Source organism: Schistocerca nitens, chromosome 7, assembly GCF_023898315.1.
Source record: "Schistocerca nitens isolate TAMUIC-IGC-003100 chromosome 7, iqSchNite1.1, whole genome shotgun sequence".
Lineage (NCBI taxonomy): Eukaryota > Metazoa > Arthropoda > Insecta > Orthoptera > Acrididae > Schistocerca > Schistocerca nitens.
The window spans coordinates 148,629,242-148,650,145 of record NC_064620.1 but is presented as its reverse complement, the minus strand read 5'-3'; the positions used below and the strand labels follow the sequence as shown (position 1 = coordinate 148,650,145).

General features: G+C 40.9%; 1 protein-coding gene across 6 annotated transcripts in view; it reads right to left on the bottom strand.

Moving 5' to 3' along the window:
- The window catches only part of LOC126194696 (polycomb protein Sfmbt-like), a 316,496-nt gene that overhangs the window by 137,718 nt on the left and 157,874 nt on the right, over positions 1-20,904 (bottom strand). For all 6 annotated transcript variants that reach the window (XM_049932916.1, XM_049932915.1, XM_049932921.1 and 3 more), the window contains 2 exons: positions 20,304-20,513; positions 9,207-9,336 (listed from right to left, as the gene is read on the bottom strand). In XM_049932916.1, the coding sequence (XP_049788873.1) occupies positions 9,207-9,336; positions 20,304-20,513 (340 nt within the window). The remainder of the gene's footprint in view (positions 1-9,206; positions 9,337-20,303; positions 20,514-20,904) is intronic.

The window sequence follows — 20,904 nt, the reverse complement described above, 5'->3', positions numbered from 1 at the left end:
TGACTAAAATATGTGAACAGTTCACAGAAGATTACGGCAAGCTGCTTACCTGAGGCCAGCTGCGAGCACCTGACTAGCACCAAGATTTGCTGTCCCTAGACACAAGTGACTTAAAAATACTTTTTGCAGTGGGGATGTCACTAGTGGGCTTTGAAGTACTGACTTTTGTGAGCGTTATGATCAACCCCTGAGCGAACTGTGTGCATTTTAATTATTCATTGCCTTCATAGCATGTGATGTATGTGCACTGTATGCCATGTCAAAGCAATGGTGCATTGAAAGTATATCACAAATACGTCACCCTTATCATTAAATGTCAATTAATAAAGCACCAACAATGTAAATGTTGAGACATTTTATGATAACTAATGCACAATACAAAATTCAGATGAATAAGCTGTAGCGTCATGGTTAGCTGAGTTGAAGGTTGTAGGTTCGCAATTCATTGCAAGCTAATATTTTTTTTTCAGCTTAACATTATCATGTTCTGGAACTTCGTTCTGATTGTAAAATAATATGTTCTGCAATATTCGATGTCATTTAATATTTCTGTATGATTAGAGAATGGAAGATGAAATAAATATTTTCCTGTTTATTTCTGAATATGTGGTAAGTTCCAAATGTCTGGTTAGGCGTGAACCTATGAGGACAATGTAAACTGCTGCACGTGAAACAATGATCAATAATGTTCATATTCTTCCCTGTCACAAATATTTCACACGTTGTGCAACCAAAAACATATTCCCCTAAAGGTTCTTACCACAAATAACACCATCCATAAACATCAACTTGGTGCTATAACGATCGACAAATCGATAGCCTCATTACTGGTCATTCACAGTGCCACATCACAATTAATTCAGTTTCTGCAAAAAGTAGTGTGAAACGTACTCGACCCATCATTGTAGCACAGTGTAGCTAAACACTGCAAGTTGTGTTGGTGATGCTGATCGGAATTACCTCAGCAGTTCCTCTCTCGCATCTCCCCTCTCTGCAACACCCTAAAACATTCCCTTACATCTGCCACCACCAACAGTGCAAACTGTGTTTTTTGAGCCACTTATAACTCATTCAGACACATAAAATGTCAAGAGGAAGAAAACAGGACAAAGTCAAGTGAGACTATGAGTACGAACATAGAATCGAATGAATCTTACTAGAATTAAATGCAAAATCAGGGAATTTTTAGCATTGATCTTACGGGTTTTTCACAGGGGCTATGAATTTATGGCACAGAATCACTAAAAATGTAAAATTAGAGAATGTAAAATTGAAGTTCTACTGTATCTACACATCATGTTTAAAAGGAGTGCAACCTGTACAAATATGAGACTGCAGGTCACAGATAAGATTTGCTCACTATTCTGAGTAAAGACACTCAAAGTGTCAAACAGCTCTTAAATTTTTGCCTGCCTTCCCAATTCACAATAGGAAGAGAGATCATTTGGACATCAAACTGATCATAAACAGTGAATTACTATGGGTATTTCTTTACATTTTGAAAAATATGTGAAAAGAGTATGATTTTAGAGTACCAATGTTTCCACAGCTGTCAGTTCCTCTCTGCTGTGAATAAACTATTTCACTGCACAATGCAGCTGCTGCTACTATGATCACTGAGAATGGCTGGATCTGAAAAACGAGCACACAAGACCATATGTATTTCAAACCCGTCACATACATCTGTGATTTTGTAGGAAAGGGAGGCGGTGTTCCCATCACTAAACAACAACAAACAATACACCGTGTGTGTGGATGAGGCCACATCCAACATGGAGCCAGAAAATTTTTCCCTTCTTAAGTGCACAATAAACAAAATGGATAATTCAAATTTTTTATATCTGAAATATGGATTACTTCTTTATTTGCACATTAGATTTATTCTTCTGCATCAATACAGACATGATGCTGAATGGGAGAAAGAAAACTGTGTGGGCTAACACTACTCATGGTGTTTCAAAAAAAATCTTACTCACATGTCCAATCCCTAGAGGGTAGACAACTCTCTTTTCGCAGGGCACTATTGTAGAAATTTTGATAACTGGCATCTGAAGTGGAGTGCATCATTCTGCTGCCACCAACATACATTTCATGTAAGGAGCATGAAGGTAAGGTGAGAGAAGGTAGGTCTCATACAGAGGCTTACAAAGAGTCTTTATTCCTTGTTCTGTTTGCAAGCATAACAGGAAGATAAATGACTACTAGTGGCACGTGGTGCTCTGAGGACTCTACACCAAACTACTTCAAGTGTTCTGGCCTGGCTGTCCAATTCTGATATTTCCATCTGATCACACGTACTTGTGGGTACTTGTAAAAAGAATATACAATATAACAGTCTAGAAGTATGAGGAAAGGGAGATGAAAGGCGAAAATTGAAACAGAAATAATGTAAAAAACAAAACAGCTGTGTAAAACAGAAGCAGCTCATAGTGTAGTCATAGTGTATTATGACTAAGGCAGACTGTATCACCTGTAAGAAACAATTGTAAAGCACCTTCACCACAACCAGACAGTTTCTACCCTTTACCCACTGCACCCCAGTAGCTAATGAGATGGTAAATGAATCACTCAGAACTGAGCACCTGCATGACTCAAACATTCTGACTGTTCACATAAAAGTTTGGTACCTGTCATGATGTAAAAAACTGTGTTGGAAAAACCAACGTATCGCCCACAGTGACACTGGCTTTCTTCTGGATCTACTGGCGTGTTTCAGCAGTGCAGAGTTTCTCATATTTTACCATTACTGATTACAGAGATTTACAAAACACTCGTTTGACCAATACTTGAATAGTGCTCATCAGTATGAGATCCATACCAGATAGGACTGATAGAGAAAATACAGAAGATGCAAAAAAGAGCAGCATGTTTCATCACAGGTTCATTTAGTACAGGTAAAAGTATCATGGAGATACTCAGCTGTCTTCAGTGGTAGACTCTGCAAAGGAGATGTTCTGAATCAAGTTATGGTCAACAGTTAAGTTCCAAGAGCATATATTCCTAGAAAAGTCAACCAATATATTGTTCCTTCCTACGTAGAACTTGTGAAAAGGCTACGTAGATAAATTATGGATTCTAGGCCACTTGGAGGCTTACCAGCAACTGTTCTTCCCCCGAACCATATGTGACGAACAGGAGAAGGGAGAAGTGACTGGTACACACAGAATCCTCCAGCACACACCATACAGTGGCTTGCAGAGTATAAATACCGATGTGGATATTACATCATAATTTTAAAAAGGACATTGTCGTAATTGGTCTCTTGAGGCAGAGGGAATGGGAACTTTATTGCAATAGGTTACTATGATGAAAGGTGTGGGGATCTGCTGTTATCGATTGCTTCTTCCATTGTCCCATGACTGGTGGTCATCAGCAAATGAGGCATGGGCTCCTGCTGGATGCAGGCCGCACTGTGGCAGTTACTTGCCAGTAGCAGTTGCATCTTGCGTCATTGGTGTAGTCTGTTGGACTGAGGGCTGGCAACCACTCTGTTCATGTTGCTAGGGTGTTTTAGAACTTCGATGGCTTCTATGATCTTGCATTTTACCGAATACAGCTGCTTGACAAGTGCAGAGGTTTCATTGAATTTTATTTCCTTGCTACAGTCTTGCTAGTGTTGGCCACTGCAGATTTGCTGCATTGCACTAGACGAACGTCGCATTTGTGTTCCCATATGCATGTTGCTATTGGCTTGCTAGTCTCACTGACATATATTTCTCCATACTGACAGTCTACCTCGAATGCACCTGCAGTGCGTAAAGCACCTACTTTGTCCTTGGTGGAGTTTAACACATTTTGTATCTTGCACCTGCTGTAGAAGACATGCTGGACACTGACCTGGCAAAGGTGTTCACTAATTCGGTCAGTGACACTTTTCACTATTTAACGAAACATGCATACTGGCCAAGAAGCCAGGTTTGGTAAAACGCAAGATCAGAGAAGCCACCAAAACACTACAACATCCTTGCAACATGAAGGGAGGGGATGGACTCGAGCATGCCCCATCCTGGCTGCCTGCCCTCAGAGTCAAACAGGCCACACCAACAACACGTGACGCGAGTCCTACTGACTGCGCAGTCTGCATCCAGCAGGAGCCCACACTTCATTCACTGCAGACCACCAATCATACCACACAATGTAAGAAGCAATAGATAACAGCAGAGCTCTGCTCCCTCCATGTAGTAAACTATTATAACAACATGGTGTATAAGCGTACAATAAAAAACAAATGGCTAGATTTTCCCCAGATTTCCCAATTAAAAATACACTTTTTCCCCTTTGGAGTACATTTTTCCTATGTTAAGTGACAATATACTTTTCCTAGGAGCTGTAAAACTTGTCAATTCTTTGAATGATGAACGTTTTATACACCGACATAGAACTTCCCGTCACTTTAGGAAATGAAAGCAAGCAAAAAACAATGTGTTTTGGAAAGATCTTTGATGTGCTGCAACATTTACACTGCATGTTCTCGTATTACGGCAGTATAAACATGAATTCCACCAATTACAGCAGTGTAGCTCCCAAAGCACTGAAGTTGATACTGCAACGTGATTTTGTCATCCAATCATAGCTCAAATCACATGATCTCGCCAGTCAATGACAGTAGATATTCAGAGCATAGGACATGTGATGTAGTCAGCCAATAGCAACATCTTCATTGCTAAGCAGCGTGAATACAAAAATAGAAAAGATTAATGTTGTATATTAATACACACACCAGTATAGCCACAAGAGAAGCTAAGCTTTCACACATTATATCGGTTGTCAAAAATGTTGTGCTGTCTTTTCTGAGAGTGTGGTTAGGAAGGATCCTTAGAGTTCCAACTTAAATAGCAACAGCTGAATATTTCTGATAAGCATGATTATAAATTACACTACTGTGCACCAAACATTTTGTGGGTTGCCTGACTGAATACATGTTCCGTTGTCACTTCAATTTTTCCATAGTAAAGCCAATTGCATATTAAACTGCTCATGAACTTACACCAACTTCTTTTTTAAGGATATACTTTATTCTATCATTATTCCATAGTTTGTAATCTATGAAAGAACTAAAATAAATACAAAAAACTAACCATGAAACTTTGTCTTTTTTAGCTTATGTTACCTATATCAAACAAAAAGGTGACAGTAAAATTTTAAATAATGGAACAATAGGCTGGTCTTCTGGGCCTGAAATTTTTCTAAGTGGTTGGTCCTGATAGTATAATACTCTGTGATTTAAGAATTTCATCACATGTTCTCACGGTGTAACATAATTCATCTTGTATAAAAGGAAATTTACTTCGAAATTAACACTTCTGAAACTACCATTCACAATATTTTCCCGTGACTTGTTAGAAATGTAAACAGCCATGATGTTACAATTATCAGAACGCAACCCACAAGGATGATGGATTGCAAGCACTTTTTATTACGAAGTACTACATTCTCTTTGATACATTTTGCTGTCGGCAGATACTGGAGTGGGCATTGTGTTTTGTTGTTGCAAATGGTATAATTTTTTGTAGCTGAAGTTTTATTTTCATGCTATTCTCTTGTTTACATTTTATTGCTGCTGTATTATTCTGCAGTAGCAGAATAAAGTAAAGTTCTTACCAATCAAAGTACAAACATTTAAATGAAAACTAAAACAAAGAAAAATACCCGGAATTCTAGAAAATTCCTGAACTTTTCCTAGAGAAAAAGAATTCCTGAACTTTTCCTAGAGAAAAAGAATTCCTGAGTTTTTCCTGTATTTCCCAGTTGTCCCGGGGTGCATAGATCCTTAATAAAGTTCCCATTCCTTCTGCCTTAAAAGGCCAATAACAACAATGATCTTTTTAAAATCGTCACCCTCAGTAAGCAGTAATGCCAAAATACTAGAATCTCTGCACAGCTGAAACATACCAGTAGACTCAGGAAGAAGCCACTGTAACCGTGGCTGAAACACTGGTATCTCCAGCATAGCTTTTTATTATGATGCGGTACATACTCAGAAAACTTTTATGCCAACTAAATCTGGTCACAGAAGCTTACGCCAGTATTTTCTGTATTGGTTACTAAAAAACATATCTTTCATTAGAAATCATTGTTTCTTGTCTACAATCACTGCATACAACTGAACTGTAGAGAACACACTGAATTCAAATCAAATGAAGACTGTTTCAAGAAGACCTACTAATAATTGAGCATTGTCATGGTGACTTCTATCTTCAATACCAGAGAAGGAAAGTTGCTACTCACCATATAGCGGAGATGCTGAGTCGCGATAGGCACAATAAAAAGATTCACACAATTAAAGCTTTCGGCCATTAAGGCCTTTCTCAACAGCACACACACACACACACACACACACACACACACACACACACACACACACACACACACACACACACACACACACACAACTTGCACACATGTCTGCAGTCTCGGAGAGCTGATACCACACTGCGAACAGCAGCACCAGTGCATGATGGGAGTGGCGATGGGGTGGGGGTAAGGAGGAGGCTGGGGCAGGGAGGGGGAGGAATAGTATGGTGGGAGTGGGGGAGTGGTGGACAGTCAAGCGTTGCAGTTTAGACGGAGGGCAGGAGAGAAGGTGCGGAGTGGGGTGGGGTGGGGGGGGGGGAGGGGGTTAAGTAGCGGAAATGAGAGAAATAAAAGAAATTAAAAGACTGGGTGTGGCGGTGAAATTACAGCTGTGTAGTGGTGGAATGGGAACAGGAAGGGGGCTGGATGGGTGAGGACAGTCACTAATGAAGGTTGCGGCCAGGAGGGTCACGGGAATGTAGGATGTATTGCAGAGAAAGTTCCCACCTGCTCAATTCAGAAAAGCTGGTGTTGCTGGGAAGGATCCATATGGCACAGGCTATGAAGCAGTCATTGAGATGAGGGGTATCATGTTTGGCAGCGTGTTCAGCTACAGGGTGGTCCACTTGTTTTTTGGCCACAGTTTGTCGGTGGCCGTTCAAGCGGACAGACAGCTTGTTGGTTGTCATGCCCACACAGAATGCAGCACAGAGGTTGCAGCTTGGCTTGTAAATCACATGACTGGTTTCACAGGTAGCCCTGCCTTTGATGGTATAGGTGATGTTAGTGACTGGACTGGAGTAGGTGGTGGTAGGAGGATGTATGGTTCGGGTCTTGCGTCTAGGTCTATTACAGGGGTATGAGCCATGAGGTAAGGGATTGGGAGCGGGTCGTGTAAGGATGGACGAATATATTTTGTAGGTTCGGTGGACGGCGGAATACCAAGGTAGGAGGGGTGGAGAGGATAGAGGGCAGGACATTCCTCATTTCAGGGCACGAGAAGAGGTAGTCAAACCCTGGTGGAGAATGTAATTCAGTTGCTCCAGTCCCCCTTTTTTTCTCCCTTTTGCATCCATTTCGTCCTTTTCGTAGTTTTCACATGTATTTGGGTGTATTTTTGGGTAATTTTTTGGACGTAATTCTACTTTCTTATGTAATTTTTCGCATTTTTTGTACCATGGATCCATGCTTCTCCCATCTGCGTCAATACACAAAAGTTTTCTTATTCCTAGACAGATCCCAGTCCCACATACTGTTCCTGTGTTCCGCAGCCATTTTGAGCCCAGGCAATCACTTCAATATACAGTCTAGCCCATTCTGGACTCCGAGGAATCACAAAGCAGGTTAAACAATATTTTATCTGGCCCAGCAAGAACACTGACTGTAAATTTTATCTCCAACAATGAATGGCCTGTCAAAAGAACAAAATCACGACATGTCAAGGCACTGCCCAGCACATTTATACCTCCTAATCAGCGTTTTGACCATCTCCACATGGCTGTTGTAGGTCCACTATCTATGTCTGTAGGTTACAATTACTAAGGCAGACATCACTGCAGAGACTGTGGCGAAACCTTTTTTTAAGATCAAGGATGTCAATTTGAGTGACACCTCTTTAAAGGCCTTGTCACATTTTTAGGTGTCAAGCAAATAAGGGCCATTGCTTATCATCCCGCAGCGAACAGTATGGTGGAACACTGGCTCCAACAACTGAAAAAAGCCCTTGATGTCAAGCAACAGACAAGTGGACAGAAACATTACCGACTGTTTTACCAGAATTGTGAACAGCCTTCTAAGCGTGACTTCCAAGCTGCAGTAGCAGTGTAAGGCCAATCGTTATGTTTGTCCGGAGAGTTCATCCATGATATGCGTGACTGCACTACTACATTGCGATTCCCTGTATGTCAGTTTTGTCCAGTACAGCCTCGGAAGCAAACAGGACGCCCCACATTTGTGTCTGCAGATTTAGCCATCTGTTCACATGTGCTATTACGTAATGACGCAGTATGCAACCCACTGCACCCCCGTATGAAGCTCCATATGCAGCAATTAGTCAAGGTGGTGACAATTTCAAAGTTGACATCCATGGCATACATACCATGGTTCCACTTGACTGTATCAAAGTGGCATTTCACTATTCACAGCCAACAGAAAAAGAACTGGCATCTAGAAACATGAAGAAGGGAGAGGCAGTAATTAAAGATCCTCCTGCATGAAAAGATACAGAGGAGCCTCAACAGACATCAGAAGCTGCCACACAGGCAACATCAGCAGGCACTACCACCCAGCAACTAGAAAAGCACACCGATTCCAAGGAGAAGCTCCCCTGGTTTCAAGAAAGGTGTGACAAAGCGATCTGGACGAAATGTCAAATACAACGGGGAGTATTGAGGACACTAGGGAGAGGGGGGGGAGGGGAGGGGGGGATTGTGTACTGACTCCCACTATATACATTCTGTGGTATAGTGGTGTATACCTTATGAAAATTCCATCGTAAAGTGCCACTTTGTGTTTAATCTTTGCTTTTGATTTTATAGTTATTCCTTTTTTTGTCTCGTCTGAATACAGAATGTTATGCCTACTGCACACTTCTGCGTAATTAATTTCTGTGTGGAACTAAATTTTTTCACGACTTAACCACAGTTTCTAACAGGATTATTCCTTACTCTCTCTCCTGGGAACTTTAGAAATGAGTGTCTATTTACCTATATGATCAGAAAAGTTCTCACATGACCCTTCATGCAATCTATTTATATTGCTCTCATTCAGTTAATTATTCTAAGTGTCACATGGGTAACTCACTTGAAAGTATTACATGACAGAATCGGGCTGTTCAAAATTGCTTCTCAGAACAGACAGATGCATACAAGCAAACAGCTATCAATATTAATATTAAAGAAACACTATACTACCTGCTATTTTCAGTACAGTTGCAACCCAAAATGAGTCTGGAAATGATTCTGAGAAGTTATCACAGTCTGTATTCTCGACCTCAACCTTCATTCCAACTGTTATGTTGTCCCAGCATTCATAAATTGGTGCCTGTAAAATAAAAAAGGAAGACACACCTATGTAGTACAAGTCATCAATTGGAATCTCCCTCTAATTACACAATAAACAGAAGAGCTTCAAACTATTCTTTAAATTCTAATCTGTTCAACTATCTATGCCATGTTATTCACTATACAACATTTGCTCATGCCATTACTGCAATAATAGCCAGACCCAAACACAGATTATGAAAATGTATTGTTCAGATTTGGAACTGCGTATCCAATACTATTCTATCTCTGGCACTTGAGCATTCACACTTTGTTCGGTTGTGTGCATTAAGCCTTTCTCACTGATATTCGTAAGTCATTCAACTCTTTATAGGTTTGTGAGTGATAAGATTTCACGTAAGGTTAATTATCTCCTTGACTTATATCGGTTTGAAAGGTTGCAATAGCTACAATGTAGCTCTCCAATTTCTTATCAGATAGCTGGGGCATATTGTTACTATGGGAAAAAAAGAAAAGAAAAGGAAAGAAACACACACCTAGAATGTTTGATGGAATGAGCACTTTTTTCAGCTTACAAACAGCCATATTATTTATGTTCCAAAAATTTTGCCCATTGCTATCATTTCCTAAAATGTTCATCTTGTGAATTTATAAGCAGTGTTTTGAATTACTTAACTGATGAACAAAAAAAAGTGTTTCAATAACGGCATTCTGAAATGTTGCATTACTGCCTTTGTGTTTAAATCCAGAGCCGTCATTATTTTATGGATGATACTGTAAGGTGGTATCATTCATGCACATGCATTCAGGTAAGTGAAACATTCATACGATATCATGAACCATACATAACACACTAGTCAGTAACTTCTATGATGAAATGTTATGTTCAAGTAAAATGCACATCTTTTGTGGTTTGTTAATAGTTGAATGTACTGCCTCATTTACTTTTGCTCAATATCATGGTCTAAATTATTTGCTTTCACATTGTGCTTATTTATGAAATATCTGTCACATTGTCGTGGAATACACAAAGGTTCATAATTTTTATGGTGTTTTTTCCAATAATGGGTTACATTAGCATCACTGCTTCCGTAGCAAAGTGGACAGACAGGAGACTGAACGAGGCAGAGTGCCTATAAATTATGCTTTTGAATATGTGGGTGATACAAATGTGGTTGACACACGGAAGTTACATTCAATTCATCAGTGCTGGGTGGTACTTCACCACATGAATTCGATTCCCATGACATTATGGGTGATGACAGATTCATCTTCTAGGGACTCTATGATCTTTAGTAAACACTCTTTCCCAGTCGCAGAGTAATTCTTGTCTGACTTCGCAGACACGATCAATCACTCTTTCAGAGCCTCCTTGGATCTGCATTAGAACTGCATCCATCCCATAACCTCTACTCCACAAATAAGTTAGTACCAGAACCTTAGCAGAAATTATAAATCAGCAATAAATAATTGAATGTGGTGGGAACTGATGTGGTGACCCACTTGTCATGAGGCAGTGACTATAGCTGCTGCCCCACAGTGGACAATGTACAGCACGTGGCAATTTTTTCATGCTGCCTACAAGCTGTGATAAGTAATGTACTTGACACAAACAGGGCTGACTGAAGTGGCAATAACTGTGGACAAATTCATTTTAGGTTTTATATTATGTATCATAAATTAACAACAATCTTCATTTAACATAAGGACACAGAACATATGGCAAACTGTAGATATGAAGTGGACTGAGGGGAGTGGATGGGAGCTGACCCTCACTGCAAACATTTTTCCATGAAGGCACTGACCACCCTGTCTTACAGTGGGATAAATGGATTATCAGTTATGATGACTGCTTTTGAAATAATAAATAAACTGCTGGCCACCCAAAATGCAGCACCCTGAAGGAAGCACCCAAATCAGGTGAAATTTGCAGCATGCATCTGTCACGATGAGAGATGCACCTGATTAGCATTTCAGTGCAGGAGCACATCATGGGCACCATTAGCACCACCTGCTGGCACTGCGTAAAGGGTGAACATACAGCCATGTTGATATACTGGAATTTTGCATTGTTGTTTTGCATATGCAGCTTCAATATGCCTCTTAGAAGACAGACAGTGTCTTTCGAGCACGTTTCGGAGTTCAACACAGAAAGAATAGTTGCCTATAGGGATTACGTATTATTCTTCAGATAAATTGATGATCATATCAAATGCAACCAAGCAACTGTGACATGGATCTGTAATTGCTGGATGCAGGAGGGAACAACGGGCCAATGGGACTGACTGCATCCATCTTGTTGCACCACTAAATGTAACTGACAGGCATATTGTGTGTTTGGCAGTGGTCACTTTGCCACATCATGAACCATGCCAAACAAATTCGGTCTGTTGCACAACTAGCAGTGTCCACGCATACCATTAGACATCATTTGCAGCAGAGTGGACTGTCAGCAAGGCGTCCATTGATGCATTTATCACTGCATCAAAACCACAGGCATTTATGCCGGCAATGGTGTAATGAACAACACGCATGGACAAATGAATGAAATGACAATGTTTTTTACTGACAAATCCTAAACCTGCCTGCACCACAATTATGGTTCGATTAGTGTCTGGAGACACTGTGGTGAGAGACTACTGAACTATTGCCTTATGCATTGCCATAATGGACCTGCACCCAGTATTATGGTTTGGGGTGGTACTGGATTCCACTCCTGCATCCCTGTAGTACACACTGCCAGTACACTAACCAGCCACCTTCATGTCTATGAAATGTTGGAGTCTTTTGTCCTCCTGTATCTTCCGAGCTGGCCAACGGCCACTTTGCAACGGGATAATGCACGACCACACATACCATGCAAGGTTCAAAACTTCATCGCCCATTACATTGCACTGATGCACTGGTCTCCCTGTTCTCACAATCTATTGCGTATCAAAAACGCTGGTCGATGATTGCGGAATGACTGGTCCAGGATACACCACCCGCTGCTACACCAGGTCAATTTTGGCAATGTGTGACAGCAGCATGGACTGCTGTACCACAACACATCCAGAGCCTCTCTCATTCTATGGCAAGGTGTGCAGCAGTGGTTACAGCCAGCAATGGTGGCAACAATCAGTACTGATTTCATCATCTTCCTCACATGGGGCTGTATTTTCAATCATGTGATTTTTGTACAATATATCACCACCCAAATCAATTTGGCTGTGATACCTCCAGTCCTTCGTGTTGCATTTTGGATGGCCAGCAATGTACGAGGGCCGTTCAGAAAGTAACCTCCGGTTGATTTAAAAAAATACACCAAGTTAAATAAAAATATTTTAATATATACATCTTACAACTACATCTTTGCACTATTTTTCTACATAGTCTCCATAGCGATTGAGGCACTTATCGTATCTCTTCACAAGCTTTGAAATTCCTTCTGCATAAAAATCACCTGCTTGTGCCTGGAGCCAGCCTGTGACCGCATCTTTGAGCTCTTCGTCGTCATCAAACCGCTGTGACCCGAGCCATTTCTTCAAATGCATGAAGAGGTGATAATCACTTGGTGCCAGGTCTGGGCTGTAAGGTGGATGGTTGATAACGTCCCACTTGAAGGACTCAAGAAGGGCCGTTGTTCTGTGAGCAGAGTGAGGACGGGCGTTATCGTGCAAAAAAACGATACCGGAAGTCAGCATCCCACGGCGTTTGTTCTGTATAGCCCGTCGTAACTTTTTTATTGTTTCACAGTACACGTCTTGATTAATGGTCGTACCACGTTCCATGAATTCAACCAACAACACCCCTTTGGCATCCCAAAAACACTGTTGCCATCGGTTTTCTGGCAGAAAAATCTTGCGAGGCTTTTCTTGGTTTGGTAGGCGAACTTGAATGTGCCCACATCTTTGATTGTTCTTTTGTCTCAGGGTTCACGTACTTAATCCAGGTTTCGTCACCGGTCACGATTCTGTTTAACAATGGTTCTCCTTCGTCCTCATAACGTGACAGAAAGTCTAATGCAGAGGCCATTCTTTGAGTTTTGTGGTGGTCGGTAAGAATTTTGGGCACCCATCGTGCACAGAACTTACGGTAACCCAATCTTGCTGTCACTATCTCGTACAAGAGAGTCTTAGAAATCTGTGGAAAACCAGTAGACAACTCCGACATTGAGAAACGTCGATTTTCACGAACTTTTGCATCAACTGTCTGAACGAGTTCGTCAGTCACCAATGATGGTCTACCACTCCTCTCTTCATCATGAACGTTTTCTCGTCCACTTTTAAATAAACGTACCCATTCACGGACAACTCCTTCACTCATAACTCTTGGTCCGTACACGGCACAAAGCTCACGATGAATAGCTGCTGCAGAATATCCTTTGGCTGTAAAAAACCTTATGACAGCACGCACTTCACATTTGGCGGGGTTTTCTATTGCAGCACACATTTCAAGCTGCCACAAAAACTAAACTAGCGCAGGTACGACGTTCACTCGACCACGGCTTGATGCCGACTGACCTGTTGAGTGCGTGAACGCACAGATGGCGTCGCTACTCCCCCCACAACCCGCATTGTGACCAATCGGAGGTTACTTTCTGAACCGCCCTCGTAGTTTATTTACTTTCTTTTTCCCATCTATCTAATTTTTATTTGACTGCCCCTTATACAAATCAAGTGGCATTATAAAGTTACTATTTTTCTTTCATTCAGAATTTTGATCTATATTTAAAATGACTCTTCTTTCGTTAGTTCATAATCTCTTACAACCAGTCTCTGTTTCTATTAAATTACTTTGGGCATATATTCTGTAAACTATAGCAAGAATTGTAAAGTCAAATGCTGACGGTTCGACCGACTTGCTGTTTTTATATCTGGGGCAACAGAAATGCTTGCCCCTGAAGATGGCGTTCCTTATGTATTGCATTCTAATTCTATTATCATATGGCAACATACGTAACTTTTCTTGGACATCATTTGACTGTTCAAAAACAGGAGGCCAGAGGAGGGAGAGGTTTGTATGTGTGGCTATTGTTTCCTACTTCCTATCACGGATCAACTTGATTACTAAAATAGAGCCTCTGCAACCAGAGAAAGTCTCTTTCAGCAGAGAGATCCAATGTGATATGACAATTCTCTTATTGTTGTTGGTGTTTACTCTGCTACACTGTGGACTGGAATTCCCCCTCAGCCAGGATACTGACAGCTTGATACAGTCCTTCCTGTGTATATTGGTAGTGTGTTTAACTGTACTGATCACCTGCTCTTATTTTCTACAGTCTGTCAATCACACAAGCCCTTAGTAACATAGCAGGTCATCCACAGTCCAGATGGATGATCTCTGGCTATTGCTGATTGGTTGGGGTGTAGTTCTCATTTAGTTTTACACAATGATTGGCCTAATTTCCAAAAGGGTTTTTCTTTGTTTATCTTGGGAGTATCACTTACCTGTTGATCTCATTGATGGACAGTTATTCCTTGTTTCAAAAATAACACTTTACTTTCTTTAGTGATTGTCAGCTGTGAAGTTAGTCGCAATTCTCTAAAAAGGACTAGACAAAAATCTTGACCTTTGTGAATTAGATGATATGTTGTAATATAGTGAATGTTGCTGAAAAACCTCAGAGCATTGTGTAAGTTCAAGTTTTTAAAACTCTTGAGATATTCCGGTATAGCAGCTGCAATTCATTTCGTAGGCACTGATGATGTCTATTGGTAGATGTCCCTAAATAGGACATTAATGAAATGGCAGTGTGCATGTGCTCCAGTGCCATTTTACAGTGAGAAATCAAATGTGTGGCAAGGGCCTCCCATCGGGTAGGCCGGTCACCTGGTGCAAGTCTGTTGAGTTGATGCAACTTCGGCGACTTATGTGTTAATTGGTGTGAGATGATGATTAGGACAACACAACACCCAGTCCCTGAGTGCAGAAAATCTCCGACCCAGCCAGGAATCGAACCCGTGCCCCTTGGCATGACAGTCCGTTGCGCTGACCATTCAGCTACTAGGGCGGACATTCTGGAGCTAAATACTACTGGCAGATACACACTTGTTTCACCACATTTAACAGCTAATCATAGTTCTTCAGCCAAGACTGACATTATCACCATGTGGAAACAGTTGTTATGGTAAAATATTGTATAGCTTTGGTCGTGCCATCCAGTGAAAAATTCTGTAGCCTTGCAACATTGGATTTTTGTTTGTGGATGAGGCTGATTAGGTAACTGTAAAATGTGACTGATGAGGTACCAGCTACACTGGTAAAAAGAAATTGGCCTCAAAATCATTGTTTACCTTACACATCCTCCATACAGTCCTGATCTCTCCCCAAGCAATTTTCATATTTTTTCAAGTCCTGAAGAAAGACATTTGTGGCTATTGATTTGCTTTGGACAAGATGTGCGCACCTGGGTACAATCATGGTTCCACAGGCAACCGCTAACCATTTTTCCATGAAGGCACTGACCGTCTTATCTCACAGTGGGGTAAATGAAAAGACAGTATGGCAATTACTTTTGAAATAATAAAACAGTTTACTTATTTTCTTCCCATCTGTCTCATTTTCATTTGACTATCCCTTATATAACAAGTTTATGGGCTGGATACAAGAGATATATCTGAAAAGCAAGGGCCATTTGCTTAAATTTTAATGTTAGCAGCTTAGTACAAACTGTAACCTTATTGACAGTTAGTGGTCTGGCCGATGAATTCGGCATGTTGGAAAGATCACTATTTACACGACTGTCATGTAAAAGCTGGGGGGGACACAACAAGCTGTGTTCAACATGAGCATAAAAAATGCTAAGGACAATTGCAATGAGCAAAGAAAGTCACTCAGAAGGGTTTTGGACCACTATTGAAAAGAAAGAGACAAACATTTTCCCCACTTTGTTATGTATCAATAGTCATGGATAGGCTTCAGACCAAATCTATGTGGGCATTTATCATAACTTACAATTTTATTTAAAAATGTTCACATTTTCCACTGTATTTAAAATTAATAAATAGAAAATTTGTTCCAATTTTTATTAAGACACATTTGTATCCTTCACAGGATGTTCTACACATTTCAATCAATTGTTTTAATCATTCTAACATGAATGGAGGTAAAGTGCACCAAATCTCATTCCTATGGAATAAACAGTCAAAATATCTAACATCTTCATCCATACACTCGCAAACAGAGTGAGGGGAAAATGACTGTCTATATGCCTCCATAAGACATCTAATTTCTCATATCTCACCTCTGTGGTCCTTATGCGGAATGTACATTGGCAGCAGTAGACTCATTTGGCAGTCAGCTTCAAATTCCTTTTTCCTTAATTTTCTCTATGGAGTTTCATGAAAAGAATGTCATCTTCCCTCCAAGGATCTGTGTTTGTGTTCCTGAAGTATCTCTATAATATTTGTGTGCTGATCGAACCCACCAGGAAGAAATCTAGCAGCCCATCTCTGAATTGCTTTGGTGTCTTCCTTTAATCCAACTGAGAGAGTGTCCCAAACACTCCAGCAGCACTAAAGAATGGGACGTACTAACTAGTGTTCTACAGGCAGTCTCTATTATGGACGAACCGCACTTCTCTAAAATTCTCCCAGTAAAGCTAAGTCAACCATTTGCATACCCTACTACAATCCTTACATGCTTGTTCCATTTCACACTGCTCTGCAACATTATGCCCAGATATTTAGCTGATGTGACTGTGTCAAGGACCATACTACTGATGCTGTATTCAAATATTAAGGGATTGTTTTTCCTACTTATCTGCATTAACTTACATTTTCCTACATTCCAAGACAGCTGCCATTCATCACACCAACTATAAACATTATCCAAGTCAGCTTGTGCTCTCCTACAATGAATCCACAATGACACCTTCCCATACATCACAGTATCATCAGCCAACAGCCATAGATTGCTGCTCACCTGTCCGTCAGATTATTTATGTATACAGAGAATAACTGTGGTCCTATCACACTTCCCCAGGGCACTCATAATGAAACCCCTGTCTCTGATGAACACTCAGTGTTGAGGACAACTTATTGGGTTCTATTAGCTAAGAAGTCCTTGAGCCTTTCAAATATTGGGGAACATATCCTGTATGCCTATACCTTCAGTAATAGTCTGCAGTGGGGCATCATATCAAATGCTTTCTGGTACTCTAGGAATACAGAACATGCCTGGTGCTCTTCATCCACATTTTACAGGATATTGTGTGAGAGAAGAGCAAGCCGAGTTTTGCATGAGCAATGCTTTTTAAAACCACAGTGCTCTGTGGATAGAAGCTTCTTCCATCTTAAGGAAATTAATTATATTTGAACTGAGAATACGTTCAAGAATTCTGCAGCAAATTGATGTTAAGGATATTGACCTGAAATTTTACGGGTCCATTCTTTTACCATTCTTATACATGGGAGTCACCTGGGCTTTTCTCCAGTTACTTGGGACTTCACGCTGGGCAAGAGATTCGCGATACATGTAAGTGAAGTAAGGGGCTAATGCTTTAGAGTACTTTTTGGAAACTAACTGGGATTCCATCTGGTCCTAGCAACTTAGGACTGTTTGTAGCTACAAGTTCTAAAATGTTTCCATTGTGTTTGGGCTCTCAAACTACCTACTTCATACAGTTTTCGGAAAATGTGTTCAAAAGTACTTCACATCATTTCCTGCCACACTGCCTGCAACGAGTCCATAGACCCCCAGTCTATACTCACTACAGTAATGACATCTTCAATTAATACTGTATGATCTGGGTATTTCCGTGTTACTGAGTGTAGACTTTCTTTGAATGACTCAGCAGAATCATATGGCCAGTAAACACATTCAACAATTAATTTGATTTCCAGTTCAATATTCCAGCATGCTGGAAATTCATAATTTGACTTCGCCTAAACCCAATATATGCATCCAGATAACTTCACAGTCACAATCAAATTTGACCTCAATAGAGACAATATTTTTGTTGACTGCAATGAACACACTTCCTCCTATAGTGTCCAACCTGTCTTTTCGATGAACATTCCATTATATGCTAATTATTTCAAAGCTTTCTACTTCATGTTGCACTGAGTTCTCAGTCTCCATGATAATTTAAAGGAAACAAATTTCCTGGATGACAGCAAATTCGGGAGCTTTGTTACAAATACTTCGACAGTTTAATGATGAAATTTTGACAGTTGAAGTGTCTTTAGCCTGAACATCGACTGATTTTGCTATCTGCATGTTGACTAGTGAGTGTTTGTTAGAGTACCTCAAACTACAGCCTAGTTTCTTTTTTTTAACGTGGACTGTGTTCTGCTACACAAGTAGCTGCTTCCTTTGTAAAGTGCACCCCTGACCTATCAAGGGGAGGTCTAGAATTCTCCGCTTGATAATGGAGGTCAAAAAATTTGCAGCCAAGACTGTCACAGAGCCGACAAAGGATTTAGTTGAGACCCTACTCGGCTCCAAACAACCCGCGCGCGCGCTCACGCACGCACGCACGCACGCACGCACGCACGCACACACACACACACACACACACACACACACACACACACAAAGCCAGCATTCTTCACCACTTCTGCCAGCTGCCCATATGAACTGAGGATAGACTCAGAACCCTAGCGACAAGCATCATTGGTGCCAATGTGTGCCACAACTCTCGAACAACTACTTTACCCTACATACTCGACAGCCGCAGGCAAAGACTCCTTCAAATCTCTGGCAGACATTATCGAGTACACATTGGCTTTCTTTGCAGCCCTGAACAAAACTTTCCCAAGAGGCTCCAAAATGAGCCTAACACTGGAGTCCCCCCTGCCCCCCAATAAGTAGCAAATCCGTCTTTCCCATGTGCCTGCTCGGACACCACTTAAGGAGCAGCCACCTCTCCACTCACAGGGTGTATGAGCTAATTCAGCCAGCCAGCACCCATCCAGTGATGCAAATGCATTACCGCTTGCCACTCACCCTGCAGTGAGACTGGATCCACTGTGTTGGGTTCACTGAAAGGTGCCTCGGCAGCAGAGCCAACGAAATGTCCCATGTGACATGCCAGATTCCCTGCCACTGTACACCCTGGGCAGCAGCCTGAAGACAGTTGACAGAATTCACAAGTGCCTTCAGCGGTTCTCAAACTGGGGTCAGTTCCTCCTCAGTCTACACACATTCTATTCATCCCAGCATGACTAACTTAAGAAATTCTAAAAGTACAACACAGAGAAACCTGAGTATGCAACTCGCTGCCCTACTGATGAGTCACCAATGGAGACTGATGCCTTACTGAGCTGTGTAGCTGGCTATTCAAAAGAAATAACAACTGCACTACAGAATGTGAAGTTACACCTCTTAAATAGAAAAACAACCAAGGAATTTAAGAGTTAAAAGTATGAAAAATATACACAAAAAGCTAAATATGTAACTTTATTTAATTGGATAGATAAAAAAACTACTCATCAAGTGGTGGCAGAACACACACATAAAAGACTGTTATGATTGGCGAGCTTACGGAGCCAGTGGCTCCTTCTTCAGGCAGAAGGGTTGAAGGGGAAGGAAGAATGGTGAAGGAAAAGGACTGGAGAGGTCTAGGAAAAGGAGACTCCTTCTCATCCCGTACGCTAAGTCTCCCCTGACGCGCGGTTCTGGGTGACTTTACCAAAATCTAACCCTTTTCCTAGACCTCTCCAGTCCTTTTCCTTCACCCTTCTTCCTTCCCCATCAACCCTTCTGCCAGAAGGAGGAGCCACTGGGTCTGAAAGCTTGCGAATCATAACAGTCTTTTATGTGTGTGTTCTGCTGCTGCTTGTAGAGTAGATATTTTATCTATCCAATTATATAATTTTATCTATCCAATTATATAATTTTATCAATAATTGATTGTTTTCGTTGTTAAACTTACTGTTCTGCTGAAGATTAACAGGTGACAGATGGAACCTGACAAACATAGTCAGGCAGTGACATCAACAACAATGCAGATTTTTACCTTACATATGAATTCTGAGAAATTACAAGTGGCTAGAAAAGTGATTCCCTGTACTAAGTACTCACATGTTTGAAACAGGATACTGGAGCAGCAATAAATCCAGGCTCAGACAGCTGATTCTTCCATTCATATGTGTTTGGAATTTCAGCTCTGTTTCTCTTCAGTGGTGGGTCCATAGGTTCATCGAGTGTAATGGCCAATGGTAGCGGTGTAACAGATGAATTAGAATTGAAGGTCTCAGGTGATATACTTTTTGTTTCTTCCATTCGCTCAAACTGTGAATTATTATAACAATTGCAAAGGTATAATAATAGTATAAAAGTTGCAGAAATAACATAAAAACAAATACATGAAAAGGAGTATGTAAAATATGGAATAAAGTACAAAACAGAAATAATTATACTGGAGGCAAAGCACCACCACCACCACCACCACCACCACCACCACTACCACCACCACCACCACCACCATTAGAGTTTAATGCCCAATCAAGAGTGAGGTCATCACAGACAGATTCTAACATGTGGCGAGGTATGGGTATTTACTGTCGTCCTCCGGAATACTCGTTCAATGTCTTAACAGTGTAGCACCTCATTTGGTACAGCACTGGTTTCAGAAAACTGTGATATATAAACGCATGCCACATGAGCCTCCTTATGCAGCATT